The 27,854-nt window shown below is 39.4% G+C and overlaps 1 protein-coding gene across 1 annotated transcript in view; it reads left to right on the top strand.

Moving 5' to 3' along the window:
- Positions 1-27,854, top strand: part of pear1 (platelet endothelial aggregation receptor 1) — a 58,021-nt gene that overhangs the window by 26,119 nt on the left and 4,048 nt on the right. Inside the window, 18 exon segments of the mRNA XM_034173628.1 lie at positions 883-1,129; positions 3,903-4,008; positions 5,421-5,557; positions 8,335-8,547; positions 9,284-9,457; positions 9,553-9,563; positions 9,644-9,763; positions 9,902-9,921; positions 9,923-10,065; positions 11,115-11,218; positions 12,240-12,392; positions 12,484-12,615; positions 16,874-17,005; positions 18,581-18,703; positions 20,654-20,872; positions 21,530-21,630; positions 21,831-21,957; positions 25,847-25,909. Of these exon segments, the coding sequence (XP_034029519.1) occupies positions 883-1,129; positions 3,903-4,008; positions 5,421-5,557; positions 8,335-8,547; positions 9,284-9,457; positions 9,553-9,563; positions 9,644-9,763; positions 9,902-9,921; positions 9,923-10,065; positions 11,115-11,218; positions 12,240-12,392; positions 12,484-12,615; positions 16,874-17,005; positions 18,581-18,703; positions 20,654-20,872; positions 21,530-21,630; positions 21,831-21,957; positions 25,847-25,909 (2,325 nt within the window).

Here is a 27,854-nt window from a genome sequence, read left to right as displayed (position 1 = left end):
CGATACTTCAAAAAAAGTTCAAGCTTTGTTGTTCAGACCCACTGTTGTTTAGTTTAATTTACAATTATTGTGTTTTTAACCAAGGCCAAAATATGGCCATTAGGTATTGTGAAGGCGTTGCGTCCGTTTGTCCGTGTGTCTGTGCTCAGCATACGTCCAGTCCTATTACTGCCAGGGTCTTCAAATTTACAGGGAACATTCTTCGGATACAGACCTTGGACAAGGTCAAAGATGGATAAACTTGACCTATCTTAAGAGGTCAAAATGTCACATTCTGTTTACTGTTTTTATGCTCATATGGCCAAGGGTATTTTAGCACTGCGGTATATTAAATATTGTTGTTGCCCGGGCATTAATGTTGATCAGTCAGATATTGTAATCACTCATCTGTGTTGTATGCACAATAATTCAGAAATGGGTCGTCAGATTTTCACCAAACTTGTTAGGAATATTCTTGGAAGTGTGTCTCCAGATGATTTGTGTGTCTCCAGATGAACTTTTAGAGCAGATCGGTCAACAGTCAAACCTATCAAAAATACAGTTTGTAAAACATGTGAAGCTCAATGTCTCCAAAACCACAAATTTTTAGTTGAGGCCAACATGCACTTGGCTGTTTAAATAAATGTCAGTGTATTTGATTTGAATTAGATCTAATTATCCCAATTAATATCTTGAAAACATGGCATGAAGATTATAAAATTTGAAGAGACTATTCACAATCTGTTACATAAAGCAAAAATGCAAAATAAATAAATCTTTCTAAATTTCTTTTTAGCTGTCTACCACTGCGCTATTAATCCAGAGGCTTTAGAGGTTAATATCTTGTGTGTAGACTGCATTGTTATTGGTAAAATGACTTCAGATTTCCTGTTTACCTTTCAGCCTGTGATGACAAACACTGGGGAGCAGGCTGCAGTCAACAGTGCAAGTGTGAAAATGGAGCGCGCTGCGATCCTGTCAGGGGGAAGTGTCAATGTCCTCCAGGTTACACAGGACAGTACTGTGAGCAGCCTTGTCCAGCAGGCACCTTCGGGATAACCTGTCTGCAGCGCTGCAAGTGTGGGACGGGAGGATCCTGTGATAAAGCCACCGGAGAGTGTGTTTGCCTAGATGGATACACGGGGACTTTGTAAGTGGACAGTAACAACAGGGAGTCATTTCTAGTGTTGCATACGGTGTCTAATTGAGGCCACAACACTTTCAAATTAAGACAACACCAACAAGCAACCAGTGTTATGTAACAAAGTAGAAATACATCGTTAGTGTACTTAAGTAGAATTTTGACGTATCTGTACTTTACTTCATTATTTACATTTCTGGCGACTTCCGCTTTTACTTCACTACATTTCCTCAATAAAATGTATACTTTTACTCTGATACATTTCCCTGAACCATCTTTGTTACTCGTTACTACAATATAAAAGTAGAAGAAATTTGATTGGGCAATGCCTGTTTGCAGAGGTGAAAGCAGCGGTGCACCGTACCGGGAAGAGACGTCCTCTTCAACCACAGCGGAGGGGTCCTCCTTTCACCCCTGCAGCAAGTGCAGTGTTTCACATAAAACAAGTTTAAAAGACTAATAATAATAATAATAATAAAAGATGATGCGTCCACACTGAGGAAGAGGAGACTAGAGGGTGAAAAGGGGACCATCTGCACTTTGGACTCCAAACGAGCACACACCGACACATACACACATACATGGATCAGCTCCCGCTGGAGTTAACACACACTTAAGGGGAAAACTTCAGTGTGGCTGTTTGGTTTCATTTATTTTATTTGAAATTTTCACTGAGAAACGCTGCGTAAAAGCGGCACCACGTTTTGGATTTGAGAGCGCAAAGAGCGCTGTGTTTGGTTGCTTTGCAATGGTTGGTGGTGATGATGCTTGAATTGTTTTTGTTGTTGTTGTTGTTGTTTTTTTTTTTTACTGTCCCTTAAGTTTGGCACAACTGTGTAGCTATAAATGACTGTTCTGCTTCACAAGAACCTGGCTGTTGTGTTTAATAACAGTAAAGTGTATGTGGGTTTCAGAAAAAGAATGGCAACTTTATTTACAGCTATTTCCATCCACCTGTTGTTCACTCATCCCGTCACCAACACCAACTGCTCTTGCCAGAGGTGCAACGAGCTTTTATAGGGGCTGGGGCCCCCTCCTGACACCACACTGGTTTTCTTTTCTGTTGCTGTTTCCACTCTCTGCTCTTTTTGGATTTTACTTTTTCTCAGTACTGTTTACTTAAAATACCATTTTATATGACAAATTTACTTTTGATACCGTAAGGACAATAATGTAAGATACTTTAAGACTTTTACTCAAGTAATATTTTTAAAGGAGACTTGTAACTTTTACCAGAGTAATTTTATGGTAAGATACTTGCAACAAACCTAAATGATTAAATAAATAAATAAATAATACCAAAACTCCATCAATTCAACAAGTAATTGCAAAAAAAGTCTTGCAAATTGAAAAATAAAATGCCAGCAAACACAGAGAACACAACAGAAATACAACTTGCAACCCATGCAACAATTTAATTCTAAAATTTGTCTGCTGCAAATTCACATAACGGTCTCAAACACAGAAATGCTTTGCAAAGCTTCACAACACAACAGATGTAGTAACAACACAAAAAGGGGTTTCTGCCTGGATGACTTTCACTAAACAGCCTGGTAAGTATGTTGTGGTGCTCCACTCTTTATTTGTACCTGTCGGCAGAGCTCAGTAAGTTCATTTACTTATCATTTTATGTGAGCTATCTTTTCAGATTTTATTTTTTTTTATATTTGCAATGCAGTGAACAGTCAAGTCAAGTCCTGTATGTAAAAGTGCAACGCATTTCTTGTTTTTCATATGTTGTCTTAATTTTCCAGCGATGTGTTATCAACTTAAATTGCCTACATGTGCTGTAGGTTGTGTTTTTTAGTTTACAAGATGTTTTGTTGATGTTAGCAAGATGTTTTTGATGCAACTTTTATTGAATTGATTGCAAGTGTTTTTTTTTAAATATGTAAAGGTTTTTCTGCATTTGCTGCCGTTGTCTTAATCTGGAAGTGTTGCAGGCCCTATTGACCACGGTAGAAGTATTGCTCTGTCAGAACAACACCACGCTATTTATTGACTTTTTCACACAGCTACATTTTCAGATGGGCAAAAAAGGACCATCATGTAGTATTGCACACTAGAGCTGAGTCCATCTGTTAACACCCAGTTTTTAGATTGACCCCGAGGATGAGAAAGGAATAAAATTTCTCCTCAGTAGATATTAGTGGAAACTCTTGTACTGCCTGGGTAAAACACAGCTCAAAGTTGTAACAAAGACATTGGCAACTGTGATTATGGCATAAAAACTACCTAATGACTTGTGCATTTTTCAATTCATTTTAATACTACTTTACTTGTAGGGTGTATTTATATAATAGTAATATGCAAATATTATGTTGTGCAACAAGTATATTTAGCCAAATATTCTGTTTGGTCAAAGACATGCTCCGACTGTAATTGATGATCCTCATAAATCACAAATACATCTTGAATGCCAAAACTTACAAAGATCATGGAGCAACTGTTACGTTTTTTTTTTAGGTTTTTTATAATCTCTCCTTTCGTCTACTTTTCCAGTGCTTTTGGTCACAGTTATTTTTAGAGCACAAATGAATTGTTAAGCCACAAAGTGATTCTTCATTATTATGTGCAGCTGTTCTGTCAGAGAACATCTTTCTTCATCAATGTCACAAACATTTGTGAGACTAAATGACTGTCAAGAAAAGCCACTTTGTGCCATTTTGCTCAAAAATTAAATAAATAATGAAATTACTCATGTGTCAGGAATGTCCCAGCACATGTTTTATTAGTCTAAAGTGGCTCAATTAAGTTGTTTTTATGTCTCCTCGTGTCACAGCTGTGAGAAGGTGTGTCCTAGGAGTCGATGTCCCTGTAGATGCCCCTGTCAGAATGGTGGGATCTGTAAGGGCAAAGGGATCGTGACTGCCCACCTGGGATGGACGGTTGTTTTCAGATTTAAAACTTGTTGCACTGACCTGCACGTTGTCTGTGGAGTGTGACAACTTTTAAATAAAACCCATGTGTCACATTCTGCCCGGTTCCAATTTTCATCCAACAGTCCTTTGTTCTTTGCATACATTTATCTTAAGAAAAACATGTTAAATTATACCAGTGACAGTCGGGGGGGCTAATGACTAATGCAAGCATCATCCGTAGACTCCAATTGGCACAATCTAATTCAGAACCTCTGATGAAATCTAAGGAAGTACAATCAAGCTAGTACCCCCCATAACCAACCACAGTATGCTTTTGGTTTGTGCCACACACTGGACCACAGATATAGTTGATGCTTTGCAGTAATGAGAGTGAGGCAGTCGACATTCAGCTAATATTAAGAATGGGGGTGGGTCCACTTTAGGGGTGTCTGTAGTCATATTAGAAGTCCTTACAGGCTTTAATATAGGAAAAATTATACAAATAATGAATGTTTATGAGTTCACTGAAGTAGGAGTCCAAAACTGTTCTCAGTCAACTTGTAAAAACAGTCAGCTATTTCAAAAACAATTCTGAGATGTAATCTGTTCATGTACAGACTGCTGTCTGCTTTCCTCAGTCCATCGAAAAATCGCGTCAGAAAATTGTCCAGCTCTTCATCCTAACGACTAACAGCCAACAGCTCCAGACGACTTATGGCGTAGTGGATTTGGGTTTGTTTGTGTGTGTGTGTGTGGTGTGTGTGTGTGTGTGTGTGTGTGTGGTGTGTGTGTGTGTGTGTGTGTGTGTGTGTGTGATGTATTTGTTAGAAGAATTAGCACCCATCAGTTAGCTCTTTCAAATCAGTGTCCATCAGCAAAACCAAACTCTGCCCTGTTTAGCTAAACGTCATCCCTGGTAGTGTGAGCATGCGCGGTTGGTCGGAGCGTTCAATAGCACATTTCACATTAGTACCAAAATGCCCCCTAAAAGCACTATTGCACGGTAATGAAACACAGTGGCAAATGTATGAATAATCCATGTCACGTGACATACAAGCAACCAATCAAATGGCAAAGATCTACTCAGCCATTATATGAATTGCAATATTTATAAATGAAATGAGAAGATGAATAAATATTTTTGACCCCCCAATCTGTTGTTTTTATCTGTTTTGGTGAGGTCCAAGTTTTAATTAGGGGTCAAACCCCCCACCCCAGTACCCCCTGGATTTCAAATCCTTGTTCAGAGTTTTCCCATTTATTTATCAATAGTTCAGTACTTCATCTCATTCTTCCATATTCATGATTTTTGGAGACCTGCAGGAAGTGTGATTGTGGTCTCCAGTTGCTACCAGTTATCAAACTGGTGAGTTTGGTGTCTTTGACCTGGTATCTACCTTCCTCCACCTTCAATGAGTTTTAACCTGGTGTTTCTACAGGGTCCAGTATGCACAGAGCGTTGTCCACAGGGACAGTTTGGACCAAACTGTGCTGAGGAGTGTATTTGCCCACAACAGGGGCCGTGTGACCCTGAAACTGGACACTGCCACTGTGCCAAAGGTTTCACTGGAAATAGGTGTGTATGTGTGAGCGGGGTAGACATCCATGATAAATCTACATGCCTATTTCAAGATTTCTGGGATTTTCAGTTACTGTGGCAGCTTCAGGGTCCTATGTCATGAAGTAAAACACATATCTACATCCACACAGATTGTAAGTCTAAAATGTAATGATGCCCTTTGCTGTAAAAACACAGATCCCATTTGAAATTAAAGATGTCTGTCACATTGCAAGATTCCTAATCATTTAGTCGTAGTTCATTACATCATTATCTTACAGACGCAACAGACTGTCACAGGATAGATAGATAGATAGATAGATAGATAGATAGATAGATAGATAGATAGATAGATAGATAGATAGATAGATAGATAGATAGATAGATAGATAGTAGATAGATAGCTAGATAGATAGATAGATAGATAGATAGATAGCTAGATAGATAGATAGATAGATAGATAGATAGATAGATAGATAGATAGATAGATAGATAGATAGATAGATAGATAGATAGATAGATAGATAGATAGATAGATAGATAGATAGATAGATAGATAGATAGATAGATAGATAGATAGATAGATAGATAGATAGATAGATAGATAGATAGATAGATAGATAGATAGATAGATCGATCGATCGATCTTTATTATCATTGCAGGTTGTACAGCGCAATTTCATTAGAGCATTCCAGTTTGCAGCATTTAAAGACTAAGATAGATAAGTAAAATAAGATATGGACTGTATGTAGGTAAGATATTTACACAAGAGTGTGTTATTGTACTAAGCCCGTATTGGTGTTGTCATTTTATGTAACCTCTCCTAAAGCTTTGGGGAAAATGCTGTTTTGCAACCTGGTTTGTGCATGTGCTGGGAGTTCTCAGTCTACCTGAGGGGAGGGTGGTGAAAGGGGGTTCCCAGGGTGTGAGGGATCCCATTTGATGTCTGTGGCCCATTTGAGGAGAAGCTCAAGGGTATGTGGCTCAGCTTTAAGAGAGGAGAGTTGACAATCCTCTCAGCCATCTTCACAACCCTGCTGCAGGTCTTTTTGTCCACAGTAGTGCAGCTGTAGTACCACACAGTATGGTCATATATCGCATATATGACATATATCGCAGGGCCACATACAACACGTGGCCCTGCGATATATGTCTCTTATGTCACATGTATGTCGTGTGTGTGTGTGTTATATATATAATATATATATATATATATAATATATATATATATATATATAATCTATATATATATATCTATATATATATATATATAGTTGTATGTAAAGTTTGGGCACCCCTGATGATTTCCATGATTTTCCTTTATAAATCATTGGTTGTTTGGATCAGCAATTTCAGTTAAATATATCATATAGCAGACAAACACAGTGATATTTGAGAAGTGAAATTAAGTTTATAAGATTTACAGAAAGTGTGGCATAATTCTTTAAACAAAATTAGGCAGGTGCATAAATTTGGGCACCCCAACAGAAAAAATACATCATTATTTAGTAGATCCTCCTTTTGCAGAAATAACAGCCCTTTAAAAGTTCCTATAGCTTCCAATGAGAGTCTGAATTCTGGTTGAAGGTATTTTGGACCATTCTTCTTTACAAAACATCTCAGGTTTGTTGGTTTCTAAGCATGGACAGCACCCTTAAAATCACACCACAGATTTTCAATAATATTCAGATCACCATTCCAGAACATTGTACTTGTCCTCTGCAAGAATGCCTTAGTAGATTTTGAGCACTGTTTAGGGTCATTGTCTTGTTGAAAGATTCAGCCCAGTGCAACTTCAACTTTGTCACTGATTCATGAACATTGTTCTCAAGAATCTGCTGATATTGACTGGAATCCATATGGCCCCTCAACTTTAACAAGATTCCCAGTACCTGCCCTGACACACAGCATGATGGAACCACCTCCAAATTTACTGTAGGTAGCAAGTGTTTTTCTTGGAATGCTGTGTTCTTTTTCAGCCATGCATACCGCCCCTTGTTATATCCAAATAACTCAATTTTAGTTTCATTAGTCCACAGCACCTTATTCCAAAATGAAGCTGGCTTGTTCAAATGTGCTTTAGCATACCTCAAGTGACTATTTGTGCTGTGTATGCAGAAAAGGCTTCCTCTGCATTACACGCATCACTACAGCATCTCTTTGTTGCAACGATGCAACAGAGACACTATCTGCAGCAAGATCATGTTCTAGGTCTTTGGAGCAGGTCCTGAGCAGCTCAATATCCACTAGACCATATCCCTGTAGCCAGCCACCTAACACAAGCAAACCGTATTATTCCACACAGAAAACTTTGGAATCACAGGTGCAATTGCTTAATTTACCTTTTTTCTTCTGAAATACGAACCCAAAAGCAAAAGTGTACCGATTCGCATTTGAGTTGAATCACTGTCCCCATCTGAGATGAGTTCAGTCATTTGGTTTTACAGAATAATGCCACCAACTTATGACAAAGCTGATGATTATTTGAATTAGTGTTAAAACTTCACAATGGCTGCCAAATAGTGACCCTGTGTACAGTGATTTCAAATCTGTACAGAGTGAGATTTTATGAGATACCGTAATTTGTGCAACAATCAAACAAACATAAAATGGACAGGCGGTCTGGCTCGATACGTCATGTGACAGAAAAACAAACAAAAAACAACATGCTGCACAGTAAATTCATCCCAATGCAAATGACAGAGATGTAGTCCAATTTGTATACTTTTTTTGTTTTATCTGTTTACTGATGTTTACCCAACTTTGTGTTTGACCATCTTTGTTCTACCCTCAGATGTAATGAAGAATGTGCTGTGGGCACTTATGGTCAGGACTGTGATGGCGTGTGTGACTGTGCTAATGGCGCACGCTGCTACAACATTGATGGAGGCTGTCTGTGTGAGCCGGGCTTCAGTGGGCCACACTGTAGGGACCGGATGTGTAAACATGCCAAATACGGCATGCACTGTGAGCGCACGTGCCTCTGTCAAGACAAACACACACTCAGGTAAAAAGAAGTTCCTCAACTGTGAGACCATGCTGATTTCTGACACATGATCCAAGAAGAAAAACTGATTCACTTTAGTCCTGGATCCAAAAGCAGATCCAGGAACATTAAATATGTATTTTTCAGCTCAAAAAAAAAAAAAAAGTCATACATATGGTTAAAGTATGGGTTAGTATGTTTGAAAGGCTTGTTTGTTTTCCATAGATATGCAGTCTACTCTGTGGCTGTGGATTACGTTGATTCAGCTTGTCACAAGTTAATTAGTTTGAGCTGCGCTTACCTCATGGTTTTCACACATTAATGCTCCACAGTAGCTTGAAAACCAAAATGATGTCACCAGACTTTTGTAAATGAACAAATAATGCAGGTGTGTCTTCTGGAAGTAACTGTCAATTATATTTTTCTCTGTTTCCACCATATTTCCTGCATCCATTTTCCCTTTATGATGCAGTTTGGCCATTTAGCTAATGAGCTGAATTGTGCTCATATTAATTTCTGCACCCATTAAGGATAATTCAACCAGTGTGATCATTGCTGCTCTCTCAACAGTTCTGCCTCTTGGAACGTATTAATCAGTGCAGAATGAATGAAGCCTAATACTGACTTATACACACACCAAACAGTATTTGTCATGAACTGCAAGGTAGAGCACAGTTTTTTGTTTCAGTGCATTAAATAGTATCTGTTATTTTAATTAGTGGGTATTTATAATTTGCTTGTATTTTTCATTGGTCAGCTGCCACCCTATGAAAGGAGAGTGCACGTGCCAGCCAGGGTGGGCAGGTCTCTACTGCAATGAGACCTGCGCTCACGGTTTCTATGGCCACGGTTGTCTGGAGCCGTGTCTGTGTGTGAATGGAGGGGTGTGCGATAGCGCCACGGGTCAGTGCCAGTGTGCCCCGGGTATACGGTGAGTTTGGCAATAGTTCTACTCTGTTTTAAAATGTGCCAACTGGACTTTTTATTATCTGTGCCTTGAAAAGTAGGCATGTGATGACATAATAGATTTGAATATTGTACTGTCCAGGGGATCTGTCACCTATTGCTTTGTCTTCTGGTGTTTACTAATGAACTGTAATATTTCTTCTTTGTGTAGGGGATTCACGTGAGACTCCCTGTAAAAGTGGCACCTATGGCAAGAACTGCTCCCTGGAATGCTCATGTGACAATTTTATTGACTGTTCACCGATTGATGGGATGTGCTTCTGCAAAGAGGGTAAAATGTTTACATGGGCACAGGCACTGACAAAGAGAAATATTTCTGTTCAGTGCACGTCAGCAACCTGGTGAATGATGCCTAGCGCGTTCTGTCAGCCCACTCAAACATGGCCAATTGTCCTTTGTGTGTGCGCAGGCTGGAAAGGGTCAGACTGTCTCCACCCCCTTGTCTGAGGGAACCTGGGGCCCAGGATGCAATGCCACCTGCCACTGTGCAAATGGGGCAGAATGTAACCCTGCAGATGGATCCTGTAAATGTCCCTTTGGCTGGCAGGGGGAGCACTGTGACCAACCGTGCCCCGTGGTGAGTGAATGTGAAGCACTCTTATTACAGTAACTGAGTTTGTTTTTTTTTAACAAAATCAGGTCACCTAAAAGCAGAAGTTCTATTTTCCGAAAAGCACTAAATAGATCCTCTGTATGACTCTGTGTGGTCTGCACATGTTTAACTGCAGGTAAGGAAACTGTTAAGTGCAATAAGCAACAACGCACAACAAGTATAACAGTTTAAAGCTAGGTGTGGCTATCGTGTCATCTAGTAATGAGGCTGCAGACTGCAGTATTCTGCTGCCAGTGGCAATTCATGCTCCCTTCCATTCTCTTATGATAATCAAAATGTACGATTCTCCATTTCACAAAAATGAGGGTTATCAGACTTATTACTCAAAGCTAACAGCGGGTGTGAGAGGAGCAACCACTGATTCCTTTTCTTTTTCTGCTGTAAAAAGTCAAAGGTAAAAGGCAGTGTAAATATGTCCCTTTTGGGCTACGTTTTAACATGGAGGGTGCAAATGGGGCCTCCATGAAGGGGCCCGCTTTTCCCTGTCGATATGAAGATTACATTCTCAGCTTATGAATACACATGATTCATTGTTGCAGGTAATTATACACAAATTAACAGCGGATTATGAAAGCTATATGTATTTGTGCTAATAAACAGGACCTCAATCTTCACACTTTAAATTAATAAAATGTAAACCTCTTATGTGATTTTGCTCGTACTATATTTGGATTTAAAATATCCCTCAAATGTTAAACTAAAGTAGAACGATGTATAAAACCCCAGTCCTATGTGTGCTACAAAAACAGACCTGTTGTAGACTAATATTGCACGAATATACAAATAATTACAGATCATAATTGTACCGTACACCACAGTTGTGACTGGACAGCTGTGTTTGGGGGCTTTCTTATCTATAACCTGTGTGTAGTGTGTGGGTGCTGTTGGACCTCACCCGTCATGGTGTGCCAGCCAGACACTCTCTCTGCCGTGCATGGTTTTGTGTGGCTGATCGATGAAGAGATTCCCCTTACAGTTATTTTGCCCTTTGGCATTGTTCACTGTGCAGCATGGGCATGTTTGGTCCGGGCTGCCTGAAGAGGTGTGATTGTGTTCATGCTGACGGCTGCCAACCTACCAGTGGGGAGTGCCACTGTCAGCCAGGCTGGTGGGGTAAGTGATGACGTCCGCCGGTATTGCTGCCAGCTCGGCTTTGGCACCGTCAATAAGCACTGTCTAAATGAACTCAGCCAACCCCCCTAAAAACGCCTCTGTCCGTCATTGTGTCTGTTCAGGCTGTTAAAGGCTATTGTGTATGTGTGTACGCACATCTGTTCTTAATTTACTGTGCCACAAAAAATTGAATTGTTCTCTAAATTTTGTCCATTTAGTGAATACTTTGACATTGTACTGGACTGTCTTTATCTATGCATTTCAAGATTGCTCAAAACCAAATCAATTCTGGTGGAAGTGAAGTGTTGTCATAGGTTTTTGGAAATGAACTGAATGAGAATATGCTTTCATATGAAAATATGAAGTTTCAAGCCCTCACCAGAAAGAGTAGCGTGTGGCTCTCCATCTCTTACATTCTGAAAAACCGCCAATTCTGGAGACTGTGTGACATTTTGACTCACAGGATGCTATGTAAGAAATGTTGGTTTCTCAGAATTCAGAAGATGGAGAAACATGCCCTACTTTTTCTGAGTAAGGCTCAAAATTTGTCAATCATCCCTCACATATGCAAGTTCAACCATGCATATTCTGATATAAGCAAAACAGGGCCTGATCGTAATTTCCATCATGCATTAATCCTTCTGACTCCAGTCAACCCGCTGAGCTTAAGATAGGACGGTCCAGCAAATGTATCAAAATCAGCTTCTAACAGTGAAGCCGTTTAGATTTTTTACTTTCATAAACTGTCTGTTGTTAAAATCTTAATATCATTAGAAGGTTAAAATATACTCAGGACCAACTAAGACATTAAAACAAAATTTTAAAAAGTTAGTTTTATGCATCAGTAATCTAACATTTTTAAAGAATGACACTGTTTCCAGTAAGTGCTGTGTTTTCAAATCCTTAATTTCTATTTAATTTATACTTATTCTTCTTGTAAAGGTGTCCCATTCTTTATTGAATTGTTGATTTTTATTTATTTGTTTACTTTTTGAGTTATCTCTCTAAACATATTTCCCAGGTCAGCGCTGCAGTGAGCCATGCTCCGATGGCCTGTGGGGGCGCTACTGTAACCAGACCTGTTTCAAGCATTGCCCAAATAGTGACACGTGTGTGAGAGAAACTGGAGCATGTGTCTGTCGCTCTGGTTACTGGGGTGTCAGATGTCAGAACAGTGAGTGATGAAAAAAATTTAGCCCGATCAAACCCTGAATTCTGTGCTTAAAGTCCTTTGCTGATGTAAACAGTTTGTCTTTAACTCTCAGAATGTAGACCAGGTACGTATGGCGACCAGTGCAGTATGATCTGTCCATCCTGTGGCCAATCATATCGTTGCCACCATGTGACTGGAGAATGTAATTGTCTTCCTGGATACACTGGACCCAACTGTGATCAAGGTAGGCGTGAACAGCAACATGCATTCACCAAACATGAGAAATACTTGTGTTGCAAGCCCAAAGGACCATTTCACTAATCTTATTAGACTTTTTTCATGCCTAAATTGATTGGAGTAAATACTTTGGTCTTACAAGTGTAAGACCATTTTGTGGCTGCATATACTTCTAAGAAGAAATGATTATTTCAAGAATTTTTAGTCAATAAATTATTCCTTCTCATTTTCATTTTCAAGTCAGCTCTACTAAGTCAAGTCTGGGAGCATGTGCTGGTACCACCTTGAGTCTTTGATGACCAAAACTCAGGCCGACAGTCAGTCCATCCCCATCTCTGCAAAGTAACCATTCTGTTGTGTAATGAATGTGGCGGCGTGCGGCTCCTACACATGCTCCCAGACCTGACCTGTCATCAGTGGTGGGCACTGTTCTGCTAATCCGCTAACCACTAATTATTGAAGCTAATGTTTTCCTCATTGGATTAGCTTTTCAGATAACTTTGAAAACCATCATCGGATCAATTATCTTCCGATAAACTTTGGTGTGATAATTTTGAGCTTGCTAACATATTATTGCAAGCTTAGTGAATAAAGCTTTAACAGTTAAACATTTTTAAAGTCTGACATCAAAGATTGTAGAGTCTACCTGTTAAATGTTTCGTAGTAGATGTACAGTTCTATCCTCTACAGACAGAGGAGAGCTAGTTTCAGGAAAAACAGCTCTATTCTCTACAATCAGAGGACAACTAGTCACAGAAGAGAACCAAAATGAGAGCCAAAAAAAAAAAAATAATTTCTCTTGACATCCTACTAACTAGCCGGCAATATCGCCCAAGTCATCCAGAGGCCTATAGTTTTAACTTATGGTTAAAATTTTAACCAAACTAATTTCGGACAAGTTATTTAAATTAATGTCACATCTGAAGTTTTATAAAGTGAAAATATCAGCTATATATTTTAGTTTTAAAGTATTGCACTAATTTTAAAGGTTTTAGTGTGGAAATGGTGTGTGCGCAGTGCATTATGGGTACCGTAAGAGAAATGCATTTGAGACACTCTGATCAGGCTCCACATGAACAACACCATTAAACCCTTTGTATATTGTGCCTCAAACTCTCGTGAATATATTGTTATTGTGTTTGTTTTATGTAAAAATGCAAATGCATTATTTTCAGTTGGAATCACTGTGAGCTTCCTCTTTGCTCTATAACGTCCTGCTTGTCCTTTACAACACTGTGTGTTGTCTTTGTTCCAGAGTAATATATATATATATATATATATATATATATATATATATATATATATATATATATATATATATATATATATATATATATATATATATATATATAAAAGATGTCAGAAATTTGGTTTGTGTTTATTAAATTCCACACAGATTAAACGTAGCAGACATGGATTATTTATTTGGAATATTTGTTTTGGCAAGTTTTCCCGGTCTCTACTGCCATCTACTGGCCCGTAGTGTTCATGGCAGTATTCGCCCTAAGTATTGAGATATTCCATAATCCTTTGCGTGCCAAAGAGTTGCTTCACCTGATGAAAAGAAATAAAAATGTACATTTTGGTTGTATAATGTTCATTTACAATTGTCATCCTGTATTTTCTCTCTGTGCCGTTTAAACCACAGCAACTCTCTGGCGCGCAAAGGATTATGGGTTAGGGTCAGAGCATCTGGGCTCCAGTAGATGGCAGTGTTCTATACATTTTGACCCTGGTTATGTCAGACGGTTGTCTAATGACAACTTGACCTTTGGCTTTTGCAAATGGCTTTTTTTACATATGAAAAAATGGCATATTTTACAACGGAGGCTCATTTTTCCATAATCCCTTTGGCATCTGTGTGTGTTTGTTCCAAAACTTCATAATTAGTGCATTATTTAAAATGAAAAGATATGTGTTTTATTTTAACTTTGTACAAATGACAGAATTGTCATTAATGTAGTTATTCTAGTCAGAATAATTTGATTTAAAATCAAAACCATAAGTCAAAACTGCTTTATTTTCCAAGATCTCTGCCTCACCGCAGAACTGCTGTATGCTGTTAAGGAATGACTTTTTTGTGACAACCTGGTGGTCAGGCTCCTTTTGCTGTGGTAGAGTAAAATATGTAGTAAATGGGAGCTTCTAGAAGGGGGCCCAGTGCACAAAGACAGAAGTGGTGATTCATTGTTTGGGTTTGTGATCGTGGTGTTAAAACTCAATTTTGAAAGTTATCAGTTAGCTGTAGCTTCCAATAAATTTTTGGGTGGTTTATCGGTTTAGCTTTATAAAAGATAACTTTTCAGTTAGCTGATGAGCTGTTATTGAAGCTAACTTTTTGGTTAGCTGTGCCCACCACTGCCTGTCATATTGCAATGGGACTGGCTGAAAATTGGTGCTGCAGATACTGTATTTTCAAAGTGTAGCTAATTATGCACAAATATGTAACATTGCAATTCAATGACTCGGTTACAGCCTGTTATTACTTGATGAACACATATCACCTTCCAAATGAGTTTAACATGCTCATTTCAAAGTCAGCCTGTAAAGCTGGGTAGCTAGAGCAGCTGCTATCCAGATAATGAATTGATAATCACATGAAGGGAGTGTATTTGTACTTTCAAGTATTGTTTTACAAATTACTGAAAATGGTATTAATCTTTTTTTTACCGTTTATACTTTAGTAGGGTAGAATTTCATAAATTAGATGATGTATTGTACCTAATGGCTGACATTTAGGAAAAAATAGCTACCTAGCTAGCAGAGTTACTGGGGATCCGATTTACAAATTAAGGATTACAAAACAAAACATGAATTTGTATATTCGGAATTGTGTTATAACTAATTTCACATTATATCAGGTCATTTTTAGAATAGCCTATATTTCAGTAGGAAAGAGTTTTATAAAATTTGCTGACATATCATGGCCAGCTAATATGATAGCTAACACCAGTTTGGATGTAGTTTATTCTCAGGGTCGGTCATCCGGTCATTTAACCTCAAGGGGTGGGTTTTGTCGGTGAAAACATCATTGAACTCAACACAAATACATGGAATTTGGTCACTTTTGAAAGAAGTTTGACTCGTCAATAAAGTCAATTTAATGTACAAAGATTCATTTTAGGTCACCTTGGTGTATAAATCTCATCATTCCAGGCAATGATAACTGTCCCCTGGCCGGTAGAAGCAAGTCAGAGACAATAAAAAACGGATGATTTCAGTAGAACAACATACAGACCGAGTGTGTTTTCACTGAACCGCCAGTCACAGAAGCACAAATTCTCGCCTTCAGATTGGCCACTTTGCTGAAGAGACGTAATGCCGACCTCGAGAATTACTTCTGCCTGGTTGACGCCATTTCCCTTCTTGTTTAATAACCAATGGCACCTATTTGGTAGGGTTCAATGCTTTCATAATATATCATAAAAAAAGAAGCTGCACAAAAAGTTTTTATAATATACTAAGCAGCTGGGACAGCTAAAATATTTGCTGATATTGTGTTAAAATATTATACATATAATATTTGTATTTTAAATACAGTAACTAATATTTTTACAATTATATAGTTTTGTGTGTGTTTTGGCAGTTTTTGAATCGCTTCTAGGCTGGAAACTATCAGCTGTATCTGGCAAAAGTGATAATGAAAATAGAAAAGTATCTGAGAAAAAAAAGTTTCATGATACATGTCACTTTTAAAAATTCCACTGTAGGTGTGATTTGTCACTTTATTTATTTTTGTTTTGTCCAACAAGAAGCTGTAGTTTTGTACAAAATTACAATGTTTATCATAAATGATGTAGTTTGGAAGTGAAAGATGTATAGGTGTGTGTCGTAGTGGATGGGGGTTTGAAAAAGTTCTTATCTACGGGGCGGGGGCTTGCAGACAAAGCTTGGGAGTTTATTGTATTCACCCCTACCACAGAGGAACGTACATAATATCAAGAGATGCAGTTCCTGGAGATGAGGCTGCATGTGTGGAACCTGGATGAACGCTGACACAGAGAAGGACAACCATCAGTATTCTTGTTTGTGTGAAGGAGGAATATGGGCAAATATGAGACAATGTGTTCAACTCTGTCTTATTGTCAGTGAATTAGTTCAACTTGTTCATCTTTACCTCTGCACATATGTATCATTAAATTTAACATCAGTGTATTTTTGTCTTCATGCCCAGACTATGAGTTCACAGCGTAGATGAGGTCTCTCCATTCTGCCTCTACATATGTGTACATTGAGGTAATCTTACATTTTGCACTGTGTTTCAGTCTGCCCAGGTGGCTACTATGGGAGGCAGTGCACTGAAGTGTGTGTTACTTGTGCCAACAACTCCACATGCAATCACCGTGATGGTCACTGTGAGTGTCTACCTGGTTGGACAGCTACCGACTGCTCCAAACGTAAGTTTAATTCCAATGGCGCTGACTCAAACTAGCGTTTGGAACAGAGGCATGAAGGCTCATATTAATACTAAACCACTGCAAAACTCAGATTTATTTAGATGCATCCATAAAATTAAACTTGGGTTGACTTATTTATTTTTATTTGTCTCCAATAAATTAATGGTCAATTAAAAATTATAGTGGCATGGGTAGGGTCTGATTTTTCTGCTTCTATTGTAGATGCCAGACAGAAAACTCTGGGAAGATATGTGTAACTTTATAAAGTAGTAAAGTGAAATTTCAGTGGGGAGTGTTTATTGCTTATGCTCAAAACATGAATGCTGATGTGCAGAAATGTCAAGTAATATCAGGGCAAAGTCTGGATCCAGTTGGTGGAGCAGTCACAACCTGGGAGCTGGCGCTAGTGCTGCGTGTCGTTGTATTAACTACACCATGGAAATGCTCCATCTCCACCATCAAATCTCTCATAATGCAGGTGATACTCCTCATCTGAATCACCCTCAGTAGATCTTTGTTTGACACAAAGTCATTCCAGCGGTACTCAAGGATCCTTTGAAGAGACCAAGTACCAAAGACATTTAGTCATCACCTTAGGTCACTAAGTCTCACAACCACACCATAACTCCACCAGGGGAAGTCATAATTTTGACATACATCTTCTTCTTAACATCATAATGAATTAATATTAAAGCAGGAGATTAAAGGAAAAAATTGGCACAGCTACAGCCAAGTTAATGTTTCTGCAATGCAAAAACAGGCTCTACAAAATCATACAAACAGGAAACACAAGTTCAACCCTCCTCCTTTGGCTAATGAATGTTAAGTGTGTGAAAAAAGCCTGTTATAACAGTGACTTTGGTGACCAAAGCATGTGCAGTAGGGATGGGAATTTGATTCAGTTTTATCAGTATCAATGTTATTATTGATTCTGCTTACAAATGTTATTCTTTATTAATTCCATTATCAATTTACTGTGTAGAAAATTATAGACCTATACCCTTCTTCAGCATTAATGCAGTTGTTTTTCCTTGCTCTTACCCAGAGTTTAACATCATGATGTTGTATCTCACATCATTACACGTGTAGAACTGTCAGAAAAGCATTGATCAGAGGAACTGCTAACATCTGAGGCATAAAATCCCAATGGATTTGAAAATTTTGGAACTTTTTTGATTCTCATCCCTAATGTACCGATTCAGTAAGTTCACAGTTACACAAGATGTAAGACAAAACCTACCCACAGGGAGCATTATGACCTCTGTAGCTGTGTCATTGTGTCTTTTGGTTGGACTGCCACTAGGACCTTTCAAATAATTGTTGACCAATTTTAATTCAGTGTAATGACATCTTCATCACTATTGTGAAATGGGGCATTTTTGGAGTGGGTGGGGGCAGGTTTCATGTAATAGCAGTTGGACCTTATGTCAGTATTTGTAGAGGTTTAACAATTGGAATTGATGTTTGGGGTCGGTCTGGATGCACAGAGGTATTCTCAGTGCCTTCTTAGTTGTCTTTGTGCTGCGATTTAATGTTACTTGAATCACTGCTGTGGATGTTGTATGTGTTTTCCAGCCTGTAGTCCCGGCTACTTTGGTCCATTCTGTACCCAGACCTGCTCCTGTTCCACAAACGCTCCCTGTGATCGATTTACTGGTGTCTGTTTGTGTGAAAGCGGAGAAGATGACTGTAATCAAGGTATAAATACACACTGTATTTCCTGAAACACTTTATGTCATTGACTCACTGAGTCCACTGAGTTTTCTCTCAAAAATTCTTGAAAGGGTAGTTGTAAAACAGCTAACTGATCATCTGCAGAGGAATGGTCTATTTGAAGAGTTTCAGTCAGGTTTTAGAATTCATCATAGTACAGAAACAGCATTAGTGAAGGTTACAAATGATCTTCTTATGGCCTCAGACAGTGGACTCATCTCTGTGCTTGTTCTGTTAGACCTCAGTGCTGCTTTTGATACTGTTGACCATAAAATTTTATTACAGAGATTAGAGCATGCCATAGGTATTAAAGGCACTGTGCTGCAGTGGTTTGAATCATATTTGTCTAATAGATTACAATTTGTTCATGTAAATGGGGAATCTTCTTCACAGACTAAAGTTAATTATGGAGTTCCACAAGGTTCTGTGCTAGGACCAATTTTATTCACTTTATACATGCTTCCCTTAGGCAGTATTATTAGTCGGTATTGCTTAAATTTTCATTGTTACGCAGATGATACCCAGCTTTATCTATCCATGAAGCCAGAGGACACACACCAATTAGCTAAACTGCAGGATTGTCTTACAGACATAAAGACATGGATGACCTCTAATTTCCTGCTTTTAAACTCAGATAAAACTGAAGTTATTGTACTTGGCCCCACAAATCTTAGAAACATGGTGTCTAACCAGATCCTTACTCTGGATGGCATTACCCTGACCTCTAGTAATACTGTGAGAAATCTTGGAGTCATTTTTGATCAGGATATGTCATTCAAAGCGCATATTAAACAAATATGTAGGACTGCTTTTTTGCATTTACGCAATATCTCTAAAATTAGAAAGGTCTTGTCTCAGAGTGATGCTGAAAAACTAATTCATGCATTTATTTCCTCTAGGCTGGATTATTGTAATTCATTATTATCAGGTTGTCCTAAAAGTTCCCTAAAAAGCCTTCAGTTAATTCAAAATGCTGCAGCTAGAGTACTAACGGGGACTAGAAGGAGAGAGCATATCTCACCCATATTGGCCTCTCTTCATTGGCTTCCTGTTAATTCTAGAATAGAATTTAAAATTCTTCTTCTTACTTATAAGGTTTTGAATAATCAGGTCCCATCTTATTTTAGGGACCTCGTAGTACCATATCACCCCAATAGAGCGCTTCACTGTCAGACTGCAGGCTTACTTGTAGTTCCTAGGGTTTGTAAGAGTAGAATGGGAGGCAGAGCCTTCAGCTTTCAGGCTCCTCTCCTGTGGAACCAGCTCCCAATTCAGATCAGGGAGACAGACACCCTCTCTACTTTTAAGATTAGGCTTAAAACTTTCCTTTTTGCTAAAGCTTATAGTTAGGGCTGGATTGGGTGACCCTGAACCATCCCTTAGTTATGCTGCTATAGACGTAGACTGCTGGGGGGTTCCCATGATGCACTGTTTCTTTCTCTTTTTGCTCTGTATGCACCACTCTGCATTTAATCATTAGTGATCGATCTCTGCTCCCCTCCACAGCATGTCTTTTTCCTGGTTCTCTCCCTCAGCCCCAACCAGTCCCAGCAGAAGACTGCCCCTCCCTGAGCCTGGTTCTGCTGGAGGTTTCTTCCTGTTAAAAGGGAGTTTTTCCTTCCCACTGTAGCCAAGTGCTTGCTCACAGGGGGTCGTTTTGACCGTTGGGGTTTTACATAATTATTGTATGGCCTTGCCTTACAATATAAAGCGCCTTGGGGCAACTGTTTGTTGTGATTTGGCGCTATATAAAAAAAACTGATTGATTGATTTTTATATTGGGATTAAATTGCCATGAAAACTGATAAGAGATAAACTGCGGCTTTTGTATCTGGATGCAGCTGGTCAGTTGTTAAAAATCTTTTTCTCTCTGGCTCAATACTCTATTTGTAAATTATCTGTGCCTCAGCTATCTCTCCATCTGCTGTGTGACAGACTCAACACATCAGTCAGGAAGTGTTATGGTTCCTCTTCCGCCCGGTGAGAGGGAGTCATGGGGGGCCATCAGCGGCATTGTGGTACTTGTTATCCTGGTGGTCTTGCTGCTGGCACTCCTGCTGCTGTACCGCCGCAGGCAAAAGGAGAAACAGAATAACACACCAACCGTCTCCTTCTCCACTAGCCGCACAGTCAACTCGGAATACGCGGTTCCAGGTGAAATTCCTTTTCCTTATTCATTTAAAAACCCATGAATCTGGAATGAAAATGTGCAAACTTATATTTGATTGAGTGAGCGCTGTTCCACTCATTCACTCAGAACAACCAGTGACTCACTAACCAGCTCAAACCGGAAACTCTTAAGTCACAATCGCAACATTTATGCTCCACTTTTGTACACAAATCTGACCATGTGTTTACTTCCATACAGCTTTTACATTGACACAAATATTAAGATAAATATCCACTAGATGGCACTAAAGAGAGTCTTGAAAGTTTCACACACCAAACATAATGATGGTTGAAGAATACGATGAATCTTTGTACTACAAAAGAGACAATACAGGAGATAGTAATGTAAACAAAGGTGGTCTGTTCAGCCATTAAATACGTCATGATAAGATTACTGTCTGCACTATAATTTGCACCAGAGTATTTCACTTATGTCAAAACATAAGTGAAATATGTGACATAATGAAGCAAAAATATAGAAAAGTGACTTAGTCACACACTTGCCACCAATATAAAAATAGTAATGTTTAACATTTGAACCATGTGGCTGTTTTGGTCAGATCCCCAATGCTGTCAGGAGATACATTTGACTGATGTTGAGTTACTTGATTTGTATAATTCCACATTTGTTTTGGCTCACAGATGTTCCTCACAGCTACCATCACTATTACTCCAACCCCAGCTACCACACGCTGAGGCCGCCGCTGCCGCACCTCCCCAACAATCACGACCGCACCATCAAGGTGAAGGTCAACTCTCTTACACCAACACAGCACTCTGAACCAAAAACCTTCAGGGGCCACAGTGACAGTTTTAGATCTGGAAATGATGCAACATCGTACAAAAATTTAAAAGAACGCACACAGCTGTCACTGTGTTTCCAAACCACATCAGACTGCAGAATGTGGGCACATGTTCGATTATCACTCTGTCTGTCAAACAGAACACCAACAACCAGCTGTTCTGCAGTGTGAAAAACACAGAGAGAGAGAGGCGGGGCCTGTTTGGCGTCGAAAGCAATGCAACGCTGCCTGCAGACTGGAAACATCACGAGCACCGTAAAGACCCGGGTCAGTCAGAGAACGTCCCCTCGTATTCGTATGACACTTTAGAGTGTAGATGTTTTGCACACACGTTCATGCAGCACAAAAACAAACTCAAATGAGAGTACATTTGTTTTTATGACCTCCTAATGAAAGCTTTTACATAACAATCATCTATGAAACCTTTAACCCACAGGGAATACAAACACTTGCTAAAACAGAAAAGAGACATATTTTAAAATACTGTGATGGTTTGATAGGTTCTGATAGATGGAGGTAAAGACCAGGCAATCTCCTATTTTGGGCCATACCAATACCTTTTAACATCATAGTATGCAGTTATTCTTTTATATATTCTGTATAATATGTGTATGTTGTGGACATGAACGAGCAAAGCTCTTTAGCATCTCACCATGTCATTTAGGTCCTTCAGACTTTTTTTGAGTAAATGCTTCAAGGGAGCATTAGAATGGCTTCAACCTTTCAGCTTCTGGGAAGGCTCTGCTCCCCCAGACCCCCCGCCTACCATCTATGCATGTCATTTAGGTCCTTCAGACTTTTTTCAGTAAAATGGTTCTTGGGAGAATCAGCATGGCTAAAACCTCTCAGCCCCCCCCCCACACACACACACACACTCCCCGTCTTTTTAAGCATTTTTCTTTTTTTGCCTCTCACATGCCTGGAAGCTCCTCACCATCTAGCCATGTCATTTAGCTTCCTTCACACTTTATTTTTAGTAAATGCTTCTGAAGAGCATTAGCATGACTAAAAACCTTCAGCTTCACCCCCGCCCCCCCCCAAATTACAACCCTCTGAACCCCCTGCTGGGTTAAGCCCCGTTTACACATAGACGGTAAGAGCTCCCGGAAGCGTCCTGGAAGAGTTTTTGTCCGTCTTAAGGATCACACGCCGTTATTAACGCCGGCACTTGGGGGCATAGCTTAGTTCCGGCTTTACCGGGAATCGTCAAAAAAATTATTCAACATGTTGAATAATTCCGGGAGCGCTCCCGGAGAATTCACGTGACGACGGAGACAACGTGAACAACGGCGTTTGATACTTTTTAATCACCATTTCATCCTGCCCCTTCCTGTAGTGCCGCAGTTTACACCGCCGTAATTGGTGGCCGGCGTTGTATCCCTAATCAACGGCATGTAAAACAGCGATAGAGCCCACATCGGCGTCCTCAAAGGCGTTTTAACCGGTGACAGAGGCAGACAAAACGGCGGCGCTAGCAGACAGTACGCCATTCTAAACGCCACCTCCCGGTTAACGGTGTTCCAAACGGCTGATAGGCGGTGGTCAGTATAAAAACGCTAGCGCGCTGCATGCAGGCCTCTCACTCGCGGCCAGCTCCAGATATTTTTGCAGAGAAGCTCCAGTATGCCTCCTAAAAGAAAATTGGCAGCGGCAAGGACTTACCAAGAGGTCTGGTTCAGAAGCAGAGGAGAGGCCTGTTGTGGAGACGAGCAACACGTTGAGGAGGGGAAAAGGAGAGGAAAAGAAAAGGCTGAGGATGAGCTCCCTCCCCATGCAGTGACAGCTGCTTCAGCCTATTATACTCTGGGGGCGGTGCCTATATGCAAAAGTTCCTGGAGTAATGCAGGATTTGCCTGGATAAATCCAGCGGTACACAGGGCATTATCGGCAGCAGCAGAACACCGCCATTCTCACGCGCATCTTAACCTGCGATTGTAAAGGATAGAACTGGGTATTAACCCCCGTTTCCTGACGTGTTCCGGATGCTACGGCGTTAAAACGCCGCTTTATTCGGCGGATTTAGCGGTGTTTTATCCGCATATTTGCGGCTAGTACGGCGTTCAAAACACCGGCGAAATGCTCCGCCATTTTCCACCGCGAAGACAGCCGGAACTACCGCGAACTTCGGTCTACGTACTACCCGCCGACAAAACCGTCTATGTGTAACCTGGGCTTAAGTTTAACCATTTTTTAAATGTAGATGTAAATTAATATTCAAACTTTTCAGCTAGTTGACAGCAGGGCTGCACAAAATCGCCAAATTATCAGATCTCAATATTGTATTATTAATATGATATACAATAGGACTATGATTTCACACAAAGTACCGTAACAATGAAAATTAAATATTCTTAAACAAAACAGTAATTATACGACACATATTTTGCACTCATCATAACGTTAGGATACAGTGCCCTCCAAAAGTATTGGAACACGGTATTTCACACATTGTACTTTGTTTATGCCATTTCAAATACAAGAAACACAAAAAAATATAAAGAATAAAAATGTCTAAAATGATCTTCCTCAAACTCAAGCTGAAAGCAAATCTCTTAAACTTGATAATACCTGTAAATAATAAGTTTTATTGCCAGTGTTCTTCAGACAAATCAGGGGATGGAAACGGGAACATTTCCAAGTCACTGAATATGTCTTGGACTTTATTTACATTAATTATGAAGAAATACAAAAGTTTCTTTAACCAAAACATCAAATCGAGGCTTTCATCTCAGATGTACTTTCTAGCAAATTGTAGCTGAACTATCAGGTCTTCTTTTTAAGAAAATCTTTCTCTACACCACTTCATCAAGAAGCTGGATTTTATATTTTTAATTAATTTATATCAAGCTGTAGAGATTTGCTTTCAGTTTGAGTTTAAGGCAGATAATTTTAGATTTATTTATCTAAGGTTGTGTCATTCAGACAGCAAAATTAAGAGGTTATTTAAAAATAAGTTCTTCAGAGAGCAAAATTAAGAGGTTACACATGTTTTATACAGAACAGAGGAGGAGTAAATTATTCATTCATTCATTCATCTTCTACCGCTTAGTCCAATTGAGGGTCGCGGGGGGCTGGAGCCTATCCTAGCGAGGCAGGGTACATCCAGGACTGGACGCCAGTCTGTCGCAGGGCCACAAATAGACAAACAAACAGACACACCCACACACACCTACAGACAATTTTAAAGAGTCCAATCCACCTAACCCGCATGTCTTTGGATGTGGGAGGAACCCGGAGCACCCAGAGGAAACCCAAGCAAACACGGGGAGAACATGCAAACTCCACACAGAAAGGCCACGGGAATTGAACCCACGACCTTCTCGCTGTGAGGCAACAGTGCTAACCACTAATCCACTGTGCTGCCCAGGAGTAAATTACCTGTATTTATTTCAATGTGAGCACCTTCACGTTATATCTCATGAATCAACAGCTGCCTGCTCGTTTAAAAACACTGGAGCAAACACGTATATATAGGCAACTTGAATTAAAGGAGAAATGCCACTTTTAACAACCTGGACCTTATTGCTGGCATAAAATACAGTTGTTTACTCACAATATAACTTTGGTGTCATTAGGAGTCCGTGAGTCAAACATTTTTCTTCTACTAAAGTGGATTAGAACTCTATAATTCGTTATAATCTTCGTTCGTGAAGTAATGCCATGATTTCATGAACAATGTGAATGATGAAAAACGTAAACATTTTCAGATTCACAATTTTCTGCTTTGCTGCACATTGGTGTGATTCCTAATCTGGGAAACCTGCTAAATTGTGCAATCAGTTAACAAACACACAAAAAGCAAACAAAATTCTACTGAAATATATTATTCTTTCTTATTGTTATTGACTTATATTAGTCTTTTTGTGACCACAGAACTATAAATATAGAGAACCAGTACCAGTACAGTATAAGTACCAGTAATTCTTTATGCAGGAAGGTTTATCCGGCATTATTATTCCTCAGGTCAGTACATCATTTTTATTGAAAAAGTGCACATTTCATATGAAAAACAATAATCATTAATCATTAGAAACATGGTGTCATTGCCAGGATTCACTCAGCTGCTCTTGACGTTGCCGGTTTCCAAGACAGTTTATCTGCTTTTGATTAATCTGCCATAAATGAAAATAGCCAGATTTGACTTCTACTGTTACAGGAGCTTTTGGACTCGATCGGAGCTACAGTTACAGTGCCAGCCTTGGAAAATATCACAACAAAGGTAGGTCATCACACTGTTTCCTTTAAAAGCAAATCAAGCTAAACATGCAGCAACATAAACACATAAACAGTTTAGGAATTTAGCAGAAAGAAGAAAAAAAGAGTATTAGTTATAGACAGACCTTTATTTTATGAGCCACATTTATGATGGATTCAACACATTTTTTAAAAAGTACGGTACTGTATGGTAAACCTGTTTCAAGTGGGCAGTTCTCAAAAACTGAGTGACTGTGCTGGTAGGAAACAAGTGAGGGAAGCAACCAGGACACCCAGACAGCTTAGAAGGAGTTATAGACTTCTGTGGCTGTGCTTGGAGAAACTGTGCATAGTGCAAATTTTGTGTGTTGCATCACCAGTTATGCAGCTTTATGTTGGAGTGGCACAGAGGAGAAGAAATATCCTATATAGGCCCTGAGGCCCACTGGTGCTGATGCTTATCCCTGGGTTCTGTAGCATGAAGGAACATCTACGACTTCCCCTGGAGGGGACATCAGTCCATCGCAGGTTATTTTCCTAATCAAATCCACTAAACATTTACAGCTGAGTGGACAGATACAATGCAGATGAAGTATCTTGTCCAACTATATGAACATGACTAGGAATCAAGCCCAGGTCTAGATATTGGTAGCCCGAGTCATACTCGAACAAAAAAAAAAAGTGAAATTATTTTGGTAGTAGGCAGGTACACAAACCTTGATCAAGTCAAGCCTTGATCAGAATGGTTTTCTTTGATTAAAGTCCTTCTTTGCCTCAGTGAACTTGAACATGGATGCACTTCCCGTATCAAGAGTAGATTAACATGAAAACGGTTGTGGTTGCAAAAACTGCATTGAGCAACTTTTATCTGTTGCATTACCAGTTATACCACTCCATGATGAAGGGGTATAGAAGAGGATTTTGTTCAAACGAATATGCAAAGTTTAAGATGCAGTTTGTCAGAAGGCACATGGAAAACCCTAGTCTAGATTTGATCCATTTTCCTTTTTTACAATCCTTCTCTACTCCACTCCAGCATGAAGTTGTGAATGGGGATGCAACAGGCAAATGTTGCACCATTCCCAGTTTCTCCGCTCACATCCACAGAAGCCTATAATTTTTTCAGAGCTATCTGGGTGTTTTCGTGGTATCCCTCACTAGTTTCCTTCAGCATTGTCACTCAGTGTTTGAGAACTGCCTCTTTGATGCAGATTTACCATAACGTATCCTATGGTTTGCATTTAATGACTGATGTAAACAAAGTCAAAGACATTCAGTGACACATTAATGTTCTTGTATCCATCCCTGACTTGTCTCAAGAGAACTAGCTGTAAAAGTGATGATCTAATCCTTATATTTAGAATACATTGACCCTGTCAGAACCTTAAGTGCCTGTATCACAAATTAAATGAAGTTGACCACAAAAAAACATGAAATATCTTGTGTTCATACAGTTTGCAATGAAATATAAGTCAAAGTAAATGGAAGTATCACTGCATTTGTTATTTGTATTTTTTATATTGTCCCAAATGCTTATTACTTGAGGTTGTCCAATTCAAGACTGTTTAGCTTATTTACATTTCACCCAGAAAGTATTCACAGCGCTTCACTTTTTCCACAGTGTTACAGCCTTATTCCAAAATGGAGTAAATTCATTTTCAAATTTCAGTCTTCCTGAATATGATGCCACAAGCTTGGTGCACATATCTTTGAGCAGTTTTATCCATTCCTCTTTGCAGCACCTCTCAAGCTCCATCAGGTTGGATGGGGAGCGTCGGTGCACAGCCAATTTCAGATCTCTCCAGAGATGTTCGATCAAAATCAGTTGTCCTGAAGCCACTCCTTTGATATCTTGGCTTTGTGCTTAGGGTCACTGTCCTGCTGAAAGATGAACCGTTGCCCCAGTCTGAGGTCACGAGCGCTCTGGAGCAGGTTTTCATCCAGGATGTCTCTGTACATTGCTGCATTCA

This window comes from Thalassophryne amazonica, chromosome 7 (genome assembly GCF_902500255.1).
Source record: "Thalassophryne amazonica chromosome 7, fThaAma1.1, whole genome shotgun sequence".
Lineage (NCBI taxonomy): Eukaryota > Metazoa > Chordata > Actinopteri > Batrachoidiformes > Batrachoididae > Thalassophryne > Thalassophryne amazonica.
The sequence above is the reverse complement of the archived record's forward strand: the minus strand, read 5'-3'. Positions and strand labels throughout refer to the sequence as shown.